This window comes from Phaethon aethereus (assembly GCF_964289735.1).
Source record: "Phaethon aethereus genome assembly, chromosome: 2".
Classification (NCBI taxonomy): Eukaryota; Metazoa; Chordata; class Aves; order Phaethontiformes; family Phaethontidae; genus Phaethon; species Phaethon aethereus.
Genome location: NC_138582.1, coordinates 70,443,479 through 70,463,765, shown reverse-complemented (window position 1 = coordinate 70,463,765; position 20,287 = coordinate 70,443,479). Strand labels below are relative to the sequence as shown.

General features: G+C 42.7%; 1 protein-coding gene across 1 annotated transcript in view; it reads left to right on the top strand.

Annotated features, from left to right (window-relative positions):
- Positions 1–20,287, top strand: part of GALNT12 (polypeptide N-acetylgalactosaminyltransferase 12) — a gene marked incomplete at its 3' end in the record, with an annotated part of 49,869 nt that overhangs the window by 17,314 nt on the left and 12,268 nt on the right. The window contains exons 4-7 of the mRNA XM_081996349.1: positions 1,988–2,173; positions 4,473–4,590; positions 12,186–12,362; positions 15,056–15,187. Coding sequence (XP_081852475.1) covers positions 1,988–2,173; positions 4,473–4,590; positions 12,186–12,362; positions 15,056–15,187 — 613 coding nt within the window. The remainder of the gene's footprint in view (positions 1–1,987; positions 2,174–4,472; positions 4,591–12,185; positions 12,363–15,055; positions 15,188–20,287) is intronic.

Below are 20,287 nucleotides of genomic sequence, written 5' to 3'. Positions count from 1 at the left end.
CAGTATAGATAGCATGAAGAAAGGAAAAGGGGTAAAAATCAAAGAATAAGCGTGGTTTTAATGACTGTCCTCTGAAGAAACTACGTAACTGTGAAGACGATTCTGTAATTTTTGTCTTTTCTTTAGCAAACCACTAGATGGCAATCTTGAGGAAGGATTTGGATAATGTTACCTGTAATAAATCACCTGCTGTAAAAAGAGCCCTGGATGCATCTTGCAAGTTTTGCCCTTCTTGCTGCAGTTGCAGACGTACATCTCTGAGGGCATGTTTGTCCGGCATGTCTGACTCAAATGGTGGGAGCAATACAACAGTGTTAGCATTTTGCAGTGCAAACATAGTTGTATTTGAAAGCTGCCTGTGCACTGTACCATCTAGTTAATTCTTAACTTACAGAAAAAGTGATGACTCTTCACTTACCTGATTCCTTTCATAACTGAAATCACATGCCAGCTACCTAACTTTTACTCCTTTTCCTTTACAGGAGCAACAAAGCATTTTTACTTTTTATTGGGATTTTTTTTCCCCCTCTGTGTACATGTCATTCTCATTGCTTTGTACATAAGTACACAAGTGAGACAGGAGATAGCAGTATTTGTATAAGCCCTTTCGTGTGCTCTACCAAACAGGATTTCAATGGGAGATCATAAAGAAGACGACAGCTGTGTTGCATCTTCCCTCCGGCAACAAGAGACTATTTCATACTTAAGGCAGTCTTCCCCAGCTCAGACAATACTTCTTTGCAAATGCTGCTGTTTGCTGGTGCATTTAAGCACTACAAGCTGCTCTAATTTCAGGGTCAGAGCCCCATAGTCAGCCTGCAGGTTTTAAGCTTAATTATCCCACGAGGAACTAGCTCCCCTCAAATGACAGATACATCACGTCTCTTCCTTGTCTGGCAATATAGCGCATTCAGTTTTCTTTCTCCTCTGGAATATGCAAATCAGAAGATGCGGGGCTAAAACAAGTACCAACATCCTAAAGTCAAACAGTTCTCTTCGTTTCACTGAACTAACAGCAGATAGGTCTAACACTAGTTGTAGAGAGGATTGCTAAAGAGTGATTTAGGAGAAAGACCTTACCTCAAGCTTGCGTGCTTGAAGCTGATCTCTCCTAGTACTGAGAGGCCTTTCCAGAAGTTGAGATGAAGGCAAAGGATCCCGCTGCCTTTCGTAAGGGCAAATGCTTTTTGGAAAGGAATCCAGAAAACCCTGCATGGTATTGACAAATGGGAAGCAGGGGTCTATCTCCTTGGAGAAGTAGACCTGCAAGAAATGTCATCAGCTCTGATGTATTCTTAGTATGATAAAGATCTTAACTATCTTTAGATCAGCCTTGCTGATACGTTTGTCATTCTCCAGTACTATCTTGTTTCTCCTTTCTACCTCCTATGTTGCTAGGGTTTCTGGAGGCCTCCTTCATGTATGGTTCACTGTTGGGGATCTAATTCCCATGTCGCACGTTTTGTTTTGTTTAAGCTTGTGGCTTCTTTCTGAGTTACTGTTGTAGTGCTGAGTATAACCTTTTGCACATGGTCAGTTACAAGAGCAGCCATGACTTTAAGGGCCAAGAGGCTTGCTAATTTATTGTTCATCTTTGCAGCACTCTACGCTCATGCTGCTCTCTTAATCTCTTAGGCGCGGCTACCTGTGCAAAACAAAACAGATGTTTTTGTTGAGAATGTGGTGCTGACCATGGCAGCCGAGCCAGATGCTGAATGTGTTATCTCAAGCCATCTGGCATACCTTGCTTCCACTATCCAGGAAGATCGATGCTTGCCAGGTGCCTACAGCCGAGTCCATCCTGATGCATCCTCAGCAAGAAATTGGTGGTTATTCTTGTAGCCATTATTTCCTTGTGTTGCAGCATGAATTGAAAAGGAGCAAAACCTTGTGTTTGGTATCTGCAAGTGTTCTCCGTTCTTGACAGTTTCAGGTTTTGAGAAGAGTTTCTAATGGAAGTCACCCTTTTCTTTTAAAAACATATTAGGATTGCAGAAGAAGAATCAGCTGTCGTCTGCCCTGTTATTGATGTTATTGACTGGAACACATTTGAGTACTTGGGAAATTCTGGTGAGCCACAGATTGGAGGATTTGACTGGAGGCTGGTCTTCACTTGGCATAGTACCCCTGAAAGAGAACAAAAACGGAGGAAATCCAAGACTGACGTGATCAGGTTAATTTTTACGCATCTTATGAAACTGTGAATGTTACAAGTGTTTTTGATTTCACTTGGAAATGCCAGGTGCTGAAAATATTTGTGAAATGAGCATGTTACTAAAAACTATATATTTTGTTTAGTTCCTCTTTTTTTCCAAAATAGCTCCTGCTTGCCATGCTTCTGGAAAAATATTGCTCTAAAAGCTGAAATTCATGTGTAATCTTGCATATGAAATCCTTATTGCACAAGTAGTCTCTTGACTCCTGCAGGCAAACTCCCACAGATGCTTATCAGCACACGGACAGGTTGGATTAACTAACAGGATTAACTAATACTGAAGGATGTCCTCTATGCAAAGCAGAGATCCGCGTTGTAAAAAATGTGTCATGGTCAACAGTGAAAACAGGGAAAAAAGTCTTCAACCAGTAAGAAGGCAAAAGTAGTTTTGAAGACTTTATCTGTGCTGTAGTGATAGTGATGGTTCCTTGCACCGTTTCCAGAGATGAACCAATTTGCCAGTCCTTTATTGGGATGAAATGATGCAGCGCTGCGCACCATAGTTTTTATGAAGGGTTAACTCACAGAAGCTCATGTGGATGTCTTCCTTGAGGGTTTTAGTTTTGTTTTATTTTAAGGAGAGTTGCAGTCAGTCGGTATTATTCGTCACTCCACGCTGTATTTTTAGGAGCGGTAAGGTAAGAGTACAAACAATGCATCTGGAAAATGGACACTGTAGACAAAATCATGATAGTTCAGGGTCTGCTATGTTCAACTTGGAAATTGCTGTATTTCAGCAGTGTGTTGTAAGAAATGAATCTGCTGTTTGGCATTTTTAACATCATGATTCTGTTTCTCCTTTGTTACGGACTACAACGAATACAGAATCATTAATTTTTCTCAGTCTTTTCTAGATCGCTTTATCATGATAACCCAGTACTTCACAAATATTAATGAACTTATCCTCAACTGAGAGAATTTTTTTTTTTTTTAAATAGGAAAAGTGAGGTGGTAATTTAGCCCGTCTCAGCATATATTAGTCCACATCCTCCTTAAAAAAAGTTTCAAAATAGAGTCAATGGTTTTAAAGCCTTTAGTTTAAATGTGATGCTTTTCTTCTCTATGACAAGAATAATTGTCTTTGGCATGCCAAGGGGAAAATGATGAGGGATAAAGCTTCGCAGTAGCCCGAGGACTGTGAGCTCGGCAAGTGCCTTGGAGAAAGCCGCAGTGCGGAGGGTGGTGTCACCGACAGCCCTGTTTGGAAAGACGAGATCTGGGGTGAGACAGAAGAGCTTGACTAGTTATGGACTTTGGTTTTGTTCCTTCTGTCTCAACTCAACTCATTCCATTCTTTGCAACAATATATGACAGTGTAAGACAGTGTTGCTTCAAAAAGATGGCTGGTAAAATTAGTTTTGACAGGTCAGAGTAACTGATCACTGCACGTAGCATTTGTTAATATTTGCCTCAACAGCAATTTAGTAAAATTCATAAAGTGTCAGCTGAATTAAGTTCCAACCAGCATTATATGCTTGGCGCTTTAAAGAGGGTCATTTTCTAAGGCTGTAAACAATTAGGAACAATATTGAACAAATACAAGTTTATGTATATGTGCACACACTGCCCTACTGAAAGCACATCCTTCAAGTGTGCTGTCGCGCTGGGCCTTATGGTCTTCAGTGAGGGTTCGGTCTTGACCCCTGATTTTTTTTTTCCCAAACTTTGTAAACAAATACAGATAGGCAAATCTTGGAAAGAAAAAAAAAAAGTCTCTTTAGGGGCTATATTTACTTAATTCTGATGAATTGATGTCTGAGAGTTTTTTCCACTTGATGTTAATGGGATCAGGAATGTTGTTATTAATTACTAAAGTGCAAATATTTGTTCACTTATTGCTTAAGTAAAACGTATAAGGCTACTGTACTTAGAATTTCGGAGATGACTAATAATACTTCTGCCACAATAAAGCTTATGTTCTGCTATGTGAAGGTAAGAGACTAGCCATTTATTGTTGCTCACAAAGATACTGCGATTGCAAAAATTTATATTAGCACAATATTTATCTTCTCTGATTTCATTGTTATTTTTATTTTAATACAATCTGGAGCTTGTTTTGGATACAATTTTTTACTCTACAATTAAATTTAAATAGCCTGATGATAACTGATCAATGGCTGACTGTTACCTTGTATCCAGAAAAGACTGAGAAAATGGAGAATAAAAATATACCGTATTTATTATCCATTGCATTGATTTGTTAATTTATATTTCTTTTGCTTTTTATTCAGTTCAGAGTCACTGTTCTCTTTTATAGGTCTCCGACCATGGCAGGTGGATTGTTTTCTGTGAGCAAGAAGTATTTTGATTATCTTGGTTCATATGACACTGGAATGGAAGTCTGGGGAGGAGAAAACCTTGAATTCTCATTTAGGGTAAGTGGCTTAATGGAAAGGTTTTTTTCCTAAGAATAAAAACAAGTTTCTGCTTCTTCATGCCCTTTTACTTAGAGATAGCTGTAACGTAAGCAAGTGTTAAGAAGAGAAAACTTTGGGAGATGATTATATGAATCTTTCTTCCTTATTCTCACACTTGGTTATAGCTGTATTTTCCTTCCAAATAGGCATTTTAAAACATTTTTTAAAAAGATCTCTTTGTTTTGAATGCCAGTATAAAATGCAAGTAGTGGTGTGATATTAGTGCTGAAGTTTACATTCTGTGGCTTGAAGAGGATCGTTGGAAAGAAACAATTCTCTAATTTGACTCAGAGCTCTCACTGCAGTTGATAGAGTGAGCAGGAGGCAGCTGGTGGCGATTAGCAGTGGGGCAGGACAAGCAGCCCCTGCACTTCTGTAAGGCTTTATTCTGTTTCACTTCAGGAAAAGTTTGTATAAAGGTTCTCATAGAACCTTTGGGTTGGAAGGGACCTTTTAAAGGTCATCTAGGCCAACCCCCTTGCAGTGAGCAGGGACATATTCAACTAGACCAGGTTGCTCAGAGCCCTGTCCAGCCTGACCTTGAATGTTTCCAGGGATGGGGCATCTACCACCTCTCTGGGCAACCTGGGCCAGTGTTTCACCACCCTCATTGTGAGACATGTCTTCCTCCTATCTCGTGTAAATCTGCCCCCTCTTAGTTTAAAACCATCACCGCTTGTTCTATTGCAAAGCCCCACTAAAAAGTCTGTCCTCATCTTTCTTAGAAGCCCCCTTTAAGTACTGGCAGGCTGCAATAAGGTCTCCCCAGAGCCTTCTCTTCTCCAGGCTGAACAACCCCACCTCTCTCAGCCTGTCCTCAGAGGAGAGGTGTTCCATCCCTTTCATCATTTCTGTGGCACTCCTCTGGACCCTCTCCAACAGGTCCATGTCCTTCCTGTGCTGAGGGCTCCAGAGCTGGATGCAGGACTCCAGGTGGGGTCTTACCAGAGCGGAGTAGAGGGACAGAATCACCTCCCTCGACCTGCTGGCCATGCTGCTTTGGATGCAGCCCAGAACATGGTTGGCCTTCTGGGCTGCGAGTGCACATTGCCGGCTCCTGTACAGCTTTTCATCCACCATTTCCCCAAGTCCTTTTCCGCAGGGCTGCTCTCAATCCCTTCATCCCCCAGCCTGTACTGATAGCAGGGGTTGCCCTGACCCAGGTGCAGGACCCTGCACTTGGCCTTGTTGAACCATACGAGGTTCGCATGGGCCCATTCCTTGAGCTTGTCCAGGTCCCTCTGGATGACATCCCATCCCTCAGGCATGTCAACCACACCACTCAGCTTGGTGTCATCTGCAAGCTTGCTGAGGGTGCACTTGATCCTACTATGTCATTGATGAAGATATTAAAAAGCACTAGTCCTAACACAGACCCCTGAGGGACACCACTTGTCACCACTCTCCATCTGGTCATTGAGACGTTGGCCACTACTCTCTGGGTGTGACCATCCAACCAGTTCCTCATCCACCCAACAGTCCACCCATCAAATCCATCTCTCTCCAATTTAGAGAGGGGACTGTTGTGGGGGACTGTGTCAAAGGCCTTACAGAAGTCCAGACAGATGACATGGGTAGCTCTTCCCTTCTACACTGATGCAGTCACTCCATCACAGAAGGCCACTAGGTTGGTCAGGCAGGACGTGCCCTCGCTGAAGCCATGCTGGCTGTCTCCAGTCACCTCCCTGTCCTCCATGTGCCTTAGCATAGCTTCTAGGAGGTTCTGTTCCAGGATCTTCCCAGGTGCAGAGGTGAGGCTGATGGGTTGGTAGTTCCCAGGGTCCTCCTTGCTACCTTTTTTAAAAATGGGTGCAATGTTTCCCTTTTTCCAGTCTCCAGGGATTTCACCTCACTGCCAGGACTTTTCAAATATCACGGAGAGTGTCTTGGCAACTACATCAGCCAATTCTCTCAGAACTTTGGGATGCACCTCATCAGGTCCCATAGACTTGTGCATGTTATAGAAGGTGGTGGGGAAAATGTCCAGGAGCTGTAGAGCTGTGCCCCACCGGAGGGTGGACCAGTGCTTAGGTGTGAGGCAGATAGATAGCTAGAATGAAGAAGATTTCTGTCAGGGGAAGAGAGAGGAGGTACAAGACTGTCCAGACTGACAAGTAAAACAGTCTTTTCCTCCTCAACTCTGCTGTTACCTGTGCTGCTACTGATTCTCACTGAGAGCTGGTTGCCTATGGTTTGCCCCTGTATCACGCTTAGCTCGCTGAAGTAATCCAGTGGTGGTGTAGGAGGGCAGTTTTTGGCTTGCAAGGACTTTACAACTTAGTATCCTGGATTTCACTTGTTTTTTCTGCTCGTCATCAGTTGTATGGTCATATTTGTATTTCTGTGTGTCACTGGATTATGGGACAGGAGAGTTGGCGGTTTAGTTTTGTTTTTTTACCAGGTGACAGCAGATTTTGGGGATAAATAGTTTTTTCATGTTACAAAACTACTTTCTTGGGAAAGGAGGCCTCCTTTCTCAAGGCTGCACCCAGGAGCGGACTGTCTCACTTGATGTCTGCCTGTTAACCAGAGAAGGACGGAGTCTTCCTGGCTGCTGTTCCTGTCTCCTGCTGCCTGTAGCGTAGAAATCCTAGCAAAGAGGGCACAAAAATAAGGAAAGAAAAGAATTAGGGGAGGATAATAACCACAGACCTAGAGTTGACATGGTTTCTCTCTGGAGGGAGATTTCTCAGATGGAATCACTGTTTGATCTGAATTTGTGGCCACCTCCTTCCTCACATAAAGAAAAGTTTCTGGCATGTAAGTCCAAACACACAACCTACTTATCTTGGTCAGTACATTCAGCAGGCCTCCGTGTGAATCTCAAAGCAGCTTACCCACCTCCATCAGCTCTGTGAGCTTCTGAAGCAGGAGGCTCCCAGTTGTCTCCAGTTCTGATGTAGCCTGTGTTGATGTGTATGTTGCAGTGGGGTCCCCTCTTTCCCCTGGAAGGGATTTCTTTTCCGTGGGATAATTGCTCAGCCACAGGGTCAGGAGCTGTAAAATAGCTCTTGATGAAATTATTTTTATGCCTTCTTTTGAGAGACTGCTCAGAGAGCCATAAGTAGCAATAGATTTGGTTTGTACTTGGGGGCCCAAAGAAATGATCGTGCTCATCATCAGTCAAAGTAGGTTAAGCTGGAAAGCAGCCTGGTGGTGGATGCCATCCCCAGCTAACCCTGGCAAGGGAAAATTGTTTTTCTTGCTTACTGAGGGGTTGGAAGGGGGGATGCCAATGAGGGAGTCATGCATTTTTGGGTACAGGTGCTTGCTGACTTGGGGCTTGCTGTGTCTCTTGCTTTCTCAGCTATGACACTATTGCAGCAGACGAATAAGCAGAGACAGGAGACAGTCAGTTTAGCAGCAAGCTACATCGGAGAGCATGACCCCACGTCCCACAGACGTAGCGTAACAGTAGCAAGCTTGTTGGGTATGTGCATCTCCTGAGCAAGACTGGCTCCTGCAGGCACTTGTTTGTGTCTGCTAGTGCACGTGCAGCCAGACCAGCACCTGTGAGGTGGAGCGGACGCTGCTTTTGAAAGTAGTATTATACGCTCTGCCTCTTAGCAGAAATTCGCAACTCCCCCAAAGCTTGGAAACAACAGCCGCAGTTAACAGAACTGGGCATTATAGGTTCTACATCACATTCTTGAAATGTCTCAGTCTTCTCTGACCCTGGCTGCCACAGATTTGGTGGCACCAAAATGGTTGTCCCCGACCAATAGGAGTTAGGGGTAGCACTGCCCCGGGTAGCAGTGGTTTTCTCCTCTGAGATGGACTGTGGGATTCCACAGCTTTCTACAAGGAGCTGTAGAAGGACAGCCCTCCCTGCATGCAGGTCTTGGCTTCTGTGGTGCCCTCGTGGGCAGGAGGAAGGGTCAGAGGCTGCCTAGCACACAGGAGAAGCGCAGAAGGAGCAGCAGCAGCGTCCCCGGGAGCCAGCCCGCTGGGGGCTGTGCACGAGCACGCTGCCGTGCCCCACAGGGGCTGAGCAGACCCATGGGTGCCCCAGCCCGGGGCTCAGGGCAGGGCTCCACAGCGGTGTGTCATGCGCCGCGCCAAGAGCAGGGACGTGGCTCCTGGGGTCAGAGAGGTGCTTAAATGAGGAGGTGGAGAGGCCGGTGGAAGTGGAGTCCCTGCGGGCTGCGAGTGGATCGAGCAGCTCTCTTCTGGGAGGCCAGCAGTTTTGCCGGACGGGCTGTGCAATGGCCAGCAAATATGCCTGGGTGTGTTCATTTTACTGGTGCAGATTGCCAGTAGGATCTAGGCGTTTGGATTCAGATTGTGCACAACATGCTTTCCGCTGTTTGACTTCAAGCCCTTCTCCTTGCGCTTCCTGCAGTGAGGGTGTTTGTGGAAGAGAGCAGCGCGCTATGATGTTGCTTAGCTGTGTTCTTCTGGCTGCCCACGGTGCTGAAGAAGGTCAAGAGAGATAAATCAATGTTAATTCTGTTGCCTCCGTGCTTTCTAGACATGCCAGACTGAAAATTAGGAGCAGGGATACTCAAAAACGCTGTCAATTAATACATTGTTCTTCTCGTCTCTGAAAACAACCACCCTCTCATGGTGACATGAAAGGGCTTGTCCTCAAGCCTACTCTTTCTCGTACTCCGATTATTCTAAACTGAAGAAATTCTCTGTGGCTTTGAGAGGTGCAACAAGGACAAAGCTTCGGCTGAAAGCACGATGACTAAGAGATGGAGGCTGCGTGCTGAATGCAGGATCGAGTCAATATGCCTTGATTTCAAATTGTTTAATACTGTTTGGATGGATAAAATTTCACTTCACGGGCAGAATGGGCATTGAAACCCCTCTTTCTGAGGGATGCAGAACATGCCCTTTCGTCTTCCCCCTCCTGTACATGGAGCGAGGGGAAGCTGCTTGCAGCTTTTTTCCCCCTCTCTGCGCTTGGTCCTGCTGGTGGCACTGCAATGTAAGTTTGGTTTTGGGGACTGCTGCTTGATGCACCTGCGGTCTGTCCTTCAACCCACCATCACGGCATCAGAGAAAACCACGCATGTGCACAAAGGCAAAATTATTTACTGCCAAGTCCTTTCTTCTGTTGGAAATTTTGTTGCCCAAGGGCCTGGATGATACGCCTCCGATCACCTGGGGTCTTCTCTTTTCTGATTTTTTTTTTTTTTTGGTATTGTTTCTTTCTGTCAGGATCTGGAAATGTGTCTTGCAGTGGGAGCAGCCGGGATGGGTTCATGCAGCTGGGGAGGCCCCTCTGCCCACCCGGCTCCCAGCAGATCATGCATGAGCACCGCACAGCGGGGCTCAGCCGCAAGCTGGCAAGCAAAATTGCAGCAGCGAGGGGCAGGAACAGAGTATTTTCCACAATTTGTCTTTGTTCAGGAGGTAGCATCCTTTTTTTTTTTGTGTTCTTTTGTTTCTTCCAAATAGTCCTAAAATGTTAGAATGGAGGTGGTAGAGCTTATAGAGCTTTTCTTACTTAGTGTTCATTGACCCAGCAATTAGGTCAGTTGTCCAAAGGCCCCGGCAGGGGTGGGGACCCCAAGGCGAGATCTCTACTTCTACTGCAGCTTTTCATAATGCCTCCATCAATCTCTGAGAAGAAAAGAAATAATATCGATAGGCTGCATGCATCAAGATGAGGGTGAAAGTGAATGTCACCTTGTTTTCTTTTTGTGCTGAAGGAAAAATGTACGCTTTTATAACAAGCTGCCAACTAACCAGGCCTAGTAAAGAAACGTATTTTCATGCACTTGAGTATGCAAAATGTACATGAAATGTAACGTGCTTCTCTGTTAACGGAAGTGTGAATAGTTTTAGGGGAGAACCTTCTCCAGAGTCACTTATTTAGCATTTAGTAGTCAACTAGTCTAGTGAATTCCCTGCTTTCTCTCCCTTTTCCTTGCTCTTCATTTGTACCTGATTTTATATAGAGGTCAAAATGTGTTTTCCATTCAAAAAATTAAACCTTTTGAAGAACTGTTGAGCTGCAATATAGTTAATTTTTTTGTAATAGGAAGACAAGAAAAGTTTTGAACCCTTTTAATAAAGGAAGCAGAATTCAATGAGCATTGCTTAGCAACCTACAGGTTTTTTTTAAGAGAAATTCATAATTTTAATTACTGAAAAATCAGCTGTTGTGGAATTCTCTTTTTGGCAGCAATTAAACAGACTGACCATATCTCTGTTATACTTTGTTTAACTGAGACTTGCAGAAGAGTAGAAGAATGTGCTTCCTTCTTAACTGTACATTTTTATTCAGTCCTCTTTACGGTCCTCTGTTTAAAAACAAACTGATCAGAACAGTAGTCATCAATTAAAAAATGATTACATGGAGTATAACAAATGTGGAAATTGTTAAACTTTAATAAATTTAATGGCGCTTAATATTTGCTGAAAACAAATCTCGTGTGATAAATTTCAACTTTAAAAAAATAATCTTGGATATAGAAATAATAATGTAAGAAAGCTATTGTTTGGAAATAAATCGCAAAAAGGGAGGTCTTAAAGTGAAAGTGGATAGCTGGTTTCTTAGCAGCTTTCAAAATGGCAATAGTGTAACTTACATGCAAAAATATGCAAATTGTTTAAAGGATCGGTACAGAATTCTAGTTTTCTTGTATAATTCCTTTAGTTATCTTTCTCTTCACATGACAAATATACTCCTTCCCCCCAGAGCAACAAAAAAGAATCATAGAATCATGGAATAGTTTGGGTTGGAAGGGACCTTTAAAGGTCATCTAGGCCACCTCCCCTGCAATGAGCAGGGACATCTTCAACTAGATCAGGTTGCTCAGAGCCCCGTCCAACCTGGCCTTGAAGGTTTCCAGGGATGGGGCAGCTACCACCTCTCTGGGCAACCTGTGCCAGTGCTTCACCTGTCTTCCTTCTGTCTAGTCTAAATCTACCCTTTTTCAGCTTAAAACCATTACCCATTGTCCTATTGCAACAGGCCCTACTTTCCAATTAAAAAGGTTAGTTACATTTTTTATGATCAGGCAGCCATGCCTCTCTGCTGAGATAGGAACACAACTTCTCATTCTCCAACGATATGACAAGCTTACCTGTTTTGTTAGGTCAGCTTTTCAGTAGAATATGGGCCAAGATTTCTGGTAAGAAATGAGTTATCAGTCATTAGTTTCTTTCTGAGGCAGCTATTTCTGTGGTTAATTTGGACAAGAACCATGCCTCTCTTTTTTCCTTTTTTTTTTTTTTTTTTTTTTTAAATAATGCCTGTATAACTTGAATTGTAGACCACAGTTAGACCTGCAGAAATATTGTGGCCCATTTCTTTTCATGCCTTCAGAGGAAGTGAAGCTAAGAAAAGGGTAATTGCACTCCCGATAAAACCTGAGATGGGGTTATCTCCTTGTTACTGCCAGTGATTTGCTCTAAGTTCACAAGGATGTTATTTTATCCAGCTTATTTGTCAAATCAGACATAAAATTGTTTGTGTTGCTTATAGTATGCTGTGATATTCTTGAAAACTTACTATCCTTACAAAGGCTTATTGTTACTGTATGCTTCTGCATGCAAAGAGTCAAATTAGTGATGCACAACGTCAATTCTTTGTTCAGATATGGCAGTGCGGAGGAAGTCTTGAGATCCACCCATGCTCACATGTCGGTCACGTTTTCCCCAAACAAGCCCCGTACTCACGGTCCAAAGCTTTGGCAAACAGTGTGCGTGCAGCAGAAGTGTGGATGGATGAATATAAAGAACTTTATTACCACCGAAACCCACATGCTCGCCTGGTGAGTTGAAGTCCATTGTTCCTGGAATTTCAGTAGAACTTGTTTTCAGTGGAATAACTATTAATTTAGCTAATATTTAACACAAATTCCTTTTTATGTTTATTTCTTCTGAAACTTTTCCCAAACTTAGAATAAGTGTATATATAGTTAATCTTTAATTCCTTGGAAAAAAATCAAGAATTCTGTAAGACTAGAAGGCCACTTTTTTGTCAATATAAAATGAATGAATGAATAAACAAAAGAATAATGTTAAGCAAGGTAACCCAAGTAAGGAGGAGCCGTTTAGCCTGAAATGTATGCTTCTGTGAAACAGCGTAGGATATGAAACAAGATTCGTAAATAATATAGAATTACGTAAAACTTAATAAATTTCATGTGATTAAATAAAAATAAATTTGTTACAAAAATAAAGAGTTACAGACGAGATACACTAATAATGAATGCTAATCGACAAGGTTCAATGGGCAGTAGACCTTTAAGTGAACACCACGGTAATGATCTTTAGCAAAATTACCTGTTTTGTTATCATTGTAAAATTTTGGGTTAATGTAAGACAAAACAGATTTTTCTGTTTGATTTAGTGCTGCACAACAGTTGATTAAAAGACATATGTACAAAATCAATATTGCAAAAATGAAATTAATTAAAATCAGTCCTGGGAACTCAGATGAAAACGTTCCTAATCAAATGTTTGAAGTATCAGTTCTGTTTTTTTAAAAAAAAAAGTTAAGTTTTTTTTTTTTCCATGAGGAAGAAAATACAAGAACATTTGTTTGCAGAATTTTTCAGGGGATAAATACTGTGAAAGTTGAGTAGGTCGGAACAGTAAAGCAGCGTGCACATTCATAGCTTGGATAAATTATCGTGAGGGGCCTGTAGGCTGGAAGACAATAACACTGGAATATCCTCACGATGTCGCAAAACGATGTGCGTGAACCTCTGGCACAAAGTCCAAAATTCAGGCCTAAAGGAAATGACTCTTTCCTGTTGCTTGTTTCTGGAGGTGCTTAATCTCCCCAGGCACTTCACTCTGCACAGGAAGTTTTCCACGTGCTGGCTTTCCGGTGTCGCGGGCGGGGAGGGCAGCCCTGCGGTGGGCTGCGGGGCGCCCACCCCGGCCGTGCTGGGCCAGAGCTCAGGCAGCCGGCGGGGGAACGGGCGCTCCCCCCACGTCTGAGCGCCTTACCCCAACAGGCGTGCCGGGGGAAAAGGTGCTCGTGAAACCCCTCCGCTTTTAAAAGGTATGCTGGAGGGCACTGGGGAAGCTGAGTTTGGTTAGCTTCCATCTCGTGTTCCTCTGGATTGAACGGGGTAATTAGATTATTATAGTCCAGGCATTTGTAGTAATTGTTCTACTTTAACATCATAAAAGCCATTTAGGTTTTATTATTAGAGTCTGACTTCGGATACACAAGCCCCATATTTCTCTCTAAGATGGGAGCTCCCAGGCAATGCCAGGCTGATTCTGCTTGCCATGTGCAAGGAGAAAACAGCAATAAATGCTGACAGTTCTTCTTGCAAAGTTCTGGGCAGCTCACGCCTGTGATCACAGAACTTTGACCTTAAAGGATATTTGTGTGTTAGTATTGGAATTTTGCATGTTGGCTCACTGTAACACGGTGGATGCAAGCGGAGACTCACGCGGGTTTTTTTGCGCGTATCAAAGCTGCCACCAATGCACTCTGTTTTCCGGAATGCTCTGTGCACCACTTGTTGCAGCGGTTGAGTTCAGACCCTTTTACTTCACCTAACCCAAATATTCCGTTCAACAGCATAATGGAAAAATGATCGGTGCTATGGCTGCAGAATTTGGTTCTGTAAAGTTTCATTTCAAGATTAATGTTCAGACCTCAAAGCTAATACGCCGTGGTGTTTGTTTATTCAAGCAGGCATCTCTGCCTCTGTTTTACATCTGCTTTGTGTTTTCAGTGGTATTTCCACAGCTTTGAGAAATGCAAATATATTTGTGGTTTGATGAAAGAGTGTGTCAAGTGACCTGTAAAAATCTGGGGGCTGCAAATGGTATCTCATGCTTGACTGTCTGAAGTCCCTAGTCAATATAAAGATAGATTTTTGAAGGCAGACATGAAAAGATGTGAACCCTGCTCCAATCTATTGCCAGGAAAAAATCTGCAATGAAAGCTTTTCTCTGGAGGTTTAAGATTTCATACTCCCCACTCCCCAAAACTATGAAGTTCAAAGGAAACGTTAGTAGATTTTACAGATTTCATCTGTTAAGACGGTAAAACTGTCTGTACAGGTAATTTGCAAATGGGTGGTGGAATAATTTAAGATTCTCAAGATTCATTCACTGCTTTTGAGATTTTCCATTATCCAGGTAAAGGAGGTTTTATTTTCCAATATGCCTTCTCAGTTCCCAGCAATCTGTATTCAAGGACTTCTTTCCTTGAGGATTTGGGGAGTTTTTTTCAGACGAACTGTCTTTTAGAATGCTTTAAGTTCTTACGTGCACCGTTCCAATTCTTTTTTGTCAACATTTAACAAATGTAAGGGTAATGGAATCTAATCCAGCACCCAAACATGGGGATTTTTCCTGGCTAGAAGTCCTACTCATCACTTCAGCGTACGGTTCCTAATAATGTATACAGATAATGTAAAAGAGAGCATCTGGTTGGGTTTATTTGATTTTTTTTTTTTCTTTTCTTTATTTTTTTTCTCTTTCTTTCTTTCAGGAACCATATGGAGATGTGACAGAAAGGAGACTCCTTCGAGAGAAGCTGAAATGTAAGGACTTCAAATGGTTCCTGGAGAACGTGTACCCGGAGCTTCACGTACCAGAGGACAGACCAGGCTTCTTTGGAATGGTATGTGGCTGCTGGGAAGGGGCCTCCTCGCAGTTCTCTGAGCTGTCCTCCTAACTCAGTATGAAGGTATTTTTATGCCAAAATCAGTTTGGGATTTTGGTAGAATTCAGTTAGGACTGGTAGTCTTTAAAATGTGATTTCTATCAGAATGTTTATACTAGGGGATGCTGTTTATGGAGGAGTTCTGCGAGAGGGTAGGAGAGCAGATAATGTTGCCTTGAGTTACACCTTCCAAGTGACATCTTGTGAGTGTTAAAGGCAGCAAATAACGGCTTCTTTATTTCTTGAAATGTTGCACAGCAAAAAAAGAGAGCACCTAAGTGTTTTTAGTTTTCAGTTTTTTACTTGAAAATAGAAAGAGTGTGCTTTGAAACATGTGTTTGCACATCTTATCTGATGAAAACTATGATGCTTCGATGATGGGAAAGGGAGCTGGTGCTATGTGCTCCCAGATCATACAGTATTCTGTATGTCAAAACCAACATGTTAATTTTTAATCTGGAGGTCACTTTAGACCAGCGCAGGTTCACAAGCAATTTTCATTGGTTCAATATCAGAATCCTCTTTTTTAAGAGTCGACAACTTTCTGTGCTATTTGCAGCTTACAAATAAATATAAACTATAGCTCCATGTATATCACATTACAGTAACCTTGTTTGGAAGGGACGAAGGCTGAGATGATGCAGCAAATACCTGCTGATTTGTCGGAGGAAGCAGATATCTGCTGCGTGTCTTACTGGGAAGACAAGACTGCACCTTTCTAGCAGGCAAAGATGTATAAAATAGCTTCCTGACTACCAGTGCTGCGCTGCCTTAGAAATACTTTTGCTCATAACTCCCTCGCTCTGCAGGTCTAGCTAAGCCGCGTTCCCACACCGCTGCGTTGCACCCAGCCCGTACCACAACAGCCTTGTCTCGCTGCCATCTGTGCCTCAGTTACTCAGTCCCCACTGGGTCTCCTTCAAGAGGAGGGAGAATCCTGATCACTGTGGATGCACAAAACCTACAGGAACCAAATCTCCCCACAGTCTTTCCCAATAGCTTTGTTACCTGCTGAACGAAAAAGATCCTAACGTGGAAACGCTGCAGTGTCCCGTAGGGAGCTGCGTTTCCCACGGGGAGCTGTAGGAGCTCCCGTAGGGAGCGCATCGGTTGGCAGCAAAGCCCTTAGGAGCTTCTGAGGGAGTAGCCACCCTCCTCCGTTTGTCTTGAAGCTTGCGCTTGAGTTGGTATCTCTGGGTGATCACTGGCATGAAAGGTAATATCCACCATGATCCCGTACCTTGAACAGACCCTGGTACAACATTAGTTCATTTTTTGTAGTTTTGCGCTGGATTGCTACCTGACAAGGTCAGAGGTGGTTGAAGCAATAAGATATGATCAGACTTGCCTTCCAGGAGCGTTTCAGTAACCTTATCCTCCCCTCTGCCTCCATCCTTCACCCTCCAAAGAAAAGCCTAGACTGGTGGCAGTGATAGCACTTCAGCCTCCTAGTGAGGGGAAGGGATTTGTGCAGTTTCTTTCATGATTTAACTGTACGTGTCATCCTCAAGAAAGGTGTTGATAGTACCTAGAAGTAATAATTTTTTTACAGAGCTGCTTGAGCTATCTACAGCATAATTCAGGTGTGCTCTATATATTTCTCTAAAAACAATTCTTAAATGCTGTCATGTAGTTGCGAGCATAATAAAACTACACCATTTTTTTTGGCAGGAAGAATTTAAAATGTGATTAAAGTACAGTTATACTCTAGGGAAGTGACAGTGCAAAAATGGCACCTACTGATTCAACTGATTTGTGGATATTGAGTCCCATCTGCTAACTTCAGTGAATCATTGATCGGTTATTTACTCTTGCCTTAGCCGTGGAGCGTTTTTCTGGTGTACAAAAATACTGTCTTTAAAAGTGTCAGCTTTGTTAACAGCTCAGTTTAGTGTGAGGTTATTTAATTGTTCAAAGAGATTGCAAAGGAATATGGGGATTTCTCCCTCCCTTGGAAATCTTTACACTGAAGTTGGAAATCTTTCTAAGATGACCCAGAGGTCAGCCTTATGTTATTGAAATAAATGCAAGAATTACTGAGCAGCAGTCAGTGCTATGCACTGACAAATAGATACTTGTGCTAATTTTTTTCACTTGATACATAGATAAAGATATCTATACTAAGCTTCGTTGTCTAAAAGGTTAGCTGCCTAAAACTTTATTTCAACATACTGAATTCTGAATATTTTCACCTAAGCTATGATTGCATTGCTATAAACTGTCTGAGGCCTATAAATGAGGGAAATATCTTCTTACTTGTCCTTGGGCTCCATGCAGCTTTGGAACTTTCATGTCCCCACATGGGACATGAACTAAACTTTTTGACTTTAATAATTTATTTGGGGGGGGGGAGGGCAGGAGGGAATGAAGCTAGTAGGCACTTATTGGGTTAAAATGATAAGATGTCAGCATTTCTGGAAAGGCTGATCATCCCTTTTAGACTCTTACGTAGAGCACTGATGTCTCTCTTTTTCTGGCATAGCATCTGATTTGGCCATCCTTGAGCATGCACTTACCGGTGAAGTGTATACTGGACTCGTGCTTCAGCTGGTGTGAAATCTTAACAAGACTTGAACCCCAGGTCTGTGCAGATTGCCCACCTAGATAAGCCTGGCTAGGTCTGCTTAAAAATCTTAGGTGCCCTGGGAAGGGATGGTGCGGGTACCACTAGGAAGAACTTTGAGCCATCTTGCGTGTTTCATATTAGTACCGTGACATCACTGCGTTGTGCAGCTAGGTTAAGATAGAGGAACCGGGCAGCTCTGTGATCTTTTCATGTTACTGGTGACTGTGGAAATTCATGGCTGCAAAGCAAGATTGAAATTTCTCCAAGAAGCAGGAGGTGAAGGTCTGAGGTGAATATCAGCGGTTGCTGTTTAGTACCTGTCCCAGCCTCCAAGCAGAACGGTAACTAAATGGCACAGTAGAGTACACCTGCAACGCTTCAACAGCAGGCAAAAGTTGTAGAAAGATGCAGCCAGTAATTCTGCATGGGCAGAACTTTTTAGAACTGAGTGATATGTTTTAATGGCAAGGTGATCAACATTTTTCTTGCTTCTGTTTCTTTAATGCAGCGTTCTGCAAAAGAATTAAGGTAAGTCACAGAGAAAATTTTGTTCTTATTGCATGACTTATTTATGGTGGATATGGGAACAAAGATAGCTTCAGAAATGAATGGATGATTACTATTTTGATAGAGCTGTTGTACATAAAAGGAACTTAAACTGTGTATTCTCATCTGACAAGAGAAAAATGTTACTTTCACAAATCCTCTCATACTTTTTCTGCCTTGGAACAAAGGGTGGATTTTTTTTTTTTTTAATAAATAGTGCTGTGATCAGATTTTCAGACTTGATTATTTTCAAATTTTTTGTCATTTCAGAACATTTTACAGCTTAGTATGCACTATTCCCACAAATTAGCAGGTCTTGAATATCTATTGGGCTTCCTGATGAAGCATGGGTATAAACGAACATCTACCGATGTCTGATAAAACAAACTAAAGAACCAAGTTGAAATGTGGACCATGTATGTTTGGGAATATGTCTGTGTGTATCACAAGCATTTATGCATGAGAGAGAGAAATGAGAGAACACACATGGTAGCATCCTGGGAGTACAGGCTCAGTTTTAAACCATCTGAAATGAAGCTTAAGTTAGTAAACTTTTACACAGCTTTTGTTTTGTTGTCTGTATTTAGGTGTTGCATAACATGCGTAGGAGAGTTACAGTAGTCCTGGTGGTGCATGGAATTTTAAAATAGGTTATTTAAAATTCCAGGCCACAAAAGGGAGTACGTGCTCGAGCACGTGCCGGGGGCTGACAGCGAAGAGTGCACGCTCGGAGCGGTAGCAAAGGCGTTGGGCTGTCTGGAAGGGCGCCGCGGAAAAACGCTTTGCTATGTTTATCTTCCCTTGGAGCCAGTAGGCAGTCAAAGTCATAAGTTGTTAAACATACTAATGAGAGACCCTCTCGTCCTGAGGACAGCCGCTGACAACAACCGAAACTGATTTATGTTTTTAGAGATACAATTACCATTTCTGAGTGGTTATGACTTTAAGTTGACATTTCTTGATGTAGAAAGATGAGAAGCTTATTGTTTGCTTTATGTAGTTCCATGGTAGCGTTAAAAATCATCACTTTCCTGTTTTTGTAAGTGTAATTCTTGCCTAGTGTTTATGAAGGTAAACAAAATGTCTTCTTTTGACAGCTTGCGGAGGGGTGCATTGGTCTACTGTGTTCCCATCAAACCAAGCAATGTTTTCTGTAGAAAGGATGCCCAGGGGATTTCTTTTGCTTCTGGTAAACTTGGACACTAAAACTAACGATTAATTTTATCATACATCAAATTCAGATGTTATCTTATCCTTTACCGAAAAACTACACCAAATGCTCAGTGGAAACACGTTCAGAGAGGAATTAAGAGGCAAAGCCTGGAAGCGCAGGGCTTCAGTCCTACGTTTATATATTTGGCTCTGACGGGAGAGCCTCATAGCCCCACAGCCCTGCAAGGGGCCCCAAGCCGTGGTGGCTCGGTGGTCCTCCCCAGCCCCCCAGTGTATTGCTGTTGCCTTGGGCCGGCAGCCCAGGCATGCAGAGCGCCGAGAGCTTGGTTGTCTTTCAGCGGGAGTGGGCACAAAGCAGTGGAAAGAAGTCGTCGGGTAGTAATAAAAGTAGAAGCTGGGAAAGCAAATTATATGTAGAACACAAGTATTTAACCTTCCAGCTTGTGTGGTTTGCTCTGTGGTGGGTTTGGGTCCTGCGAGGTTTGTCTTGGTTGGTTTTAGCTTTCTGCAATCCCTTCCTGTCCGTTCATTCTCTACCTTAAGGACTGAGGATACAGTTACCACGACTAGGGAGGAGCCGTGAAATTACACCTTGCTGAAGTAACTCTTCCAAGATTTACTCTGCTTATTCTTTTGCTCTGTGATATAATTACAGGGGCATTCAGCTTGAGCCTATGTTTACAGAACCTGTTTTGCCCTGTGGAATTTTAAATTGGGTTAAGTGGCTAATACTAGGAGTCAGTAATTGTTGTGGCATTGTTTAACTTACTTTC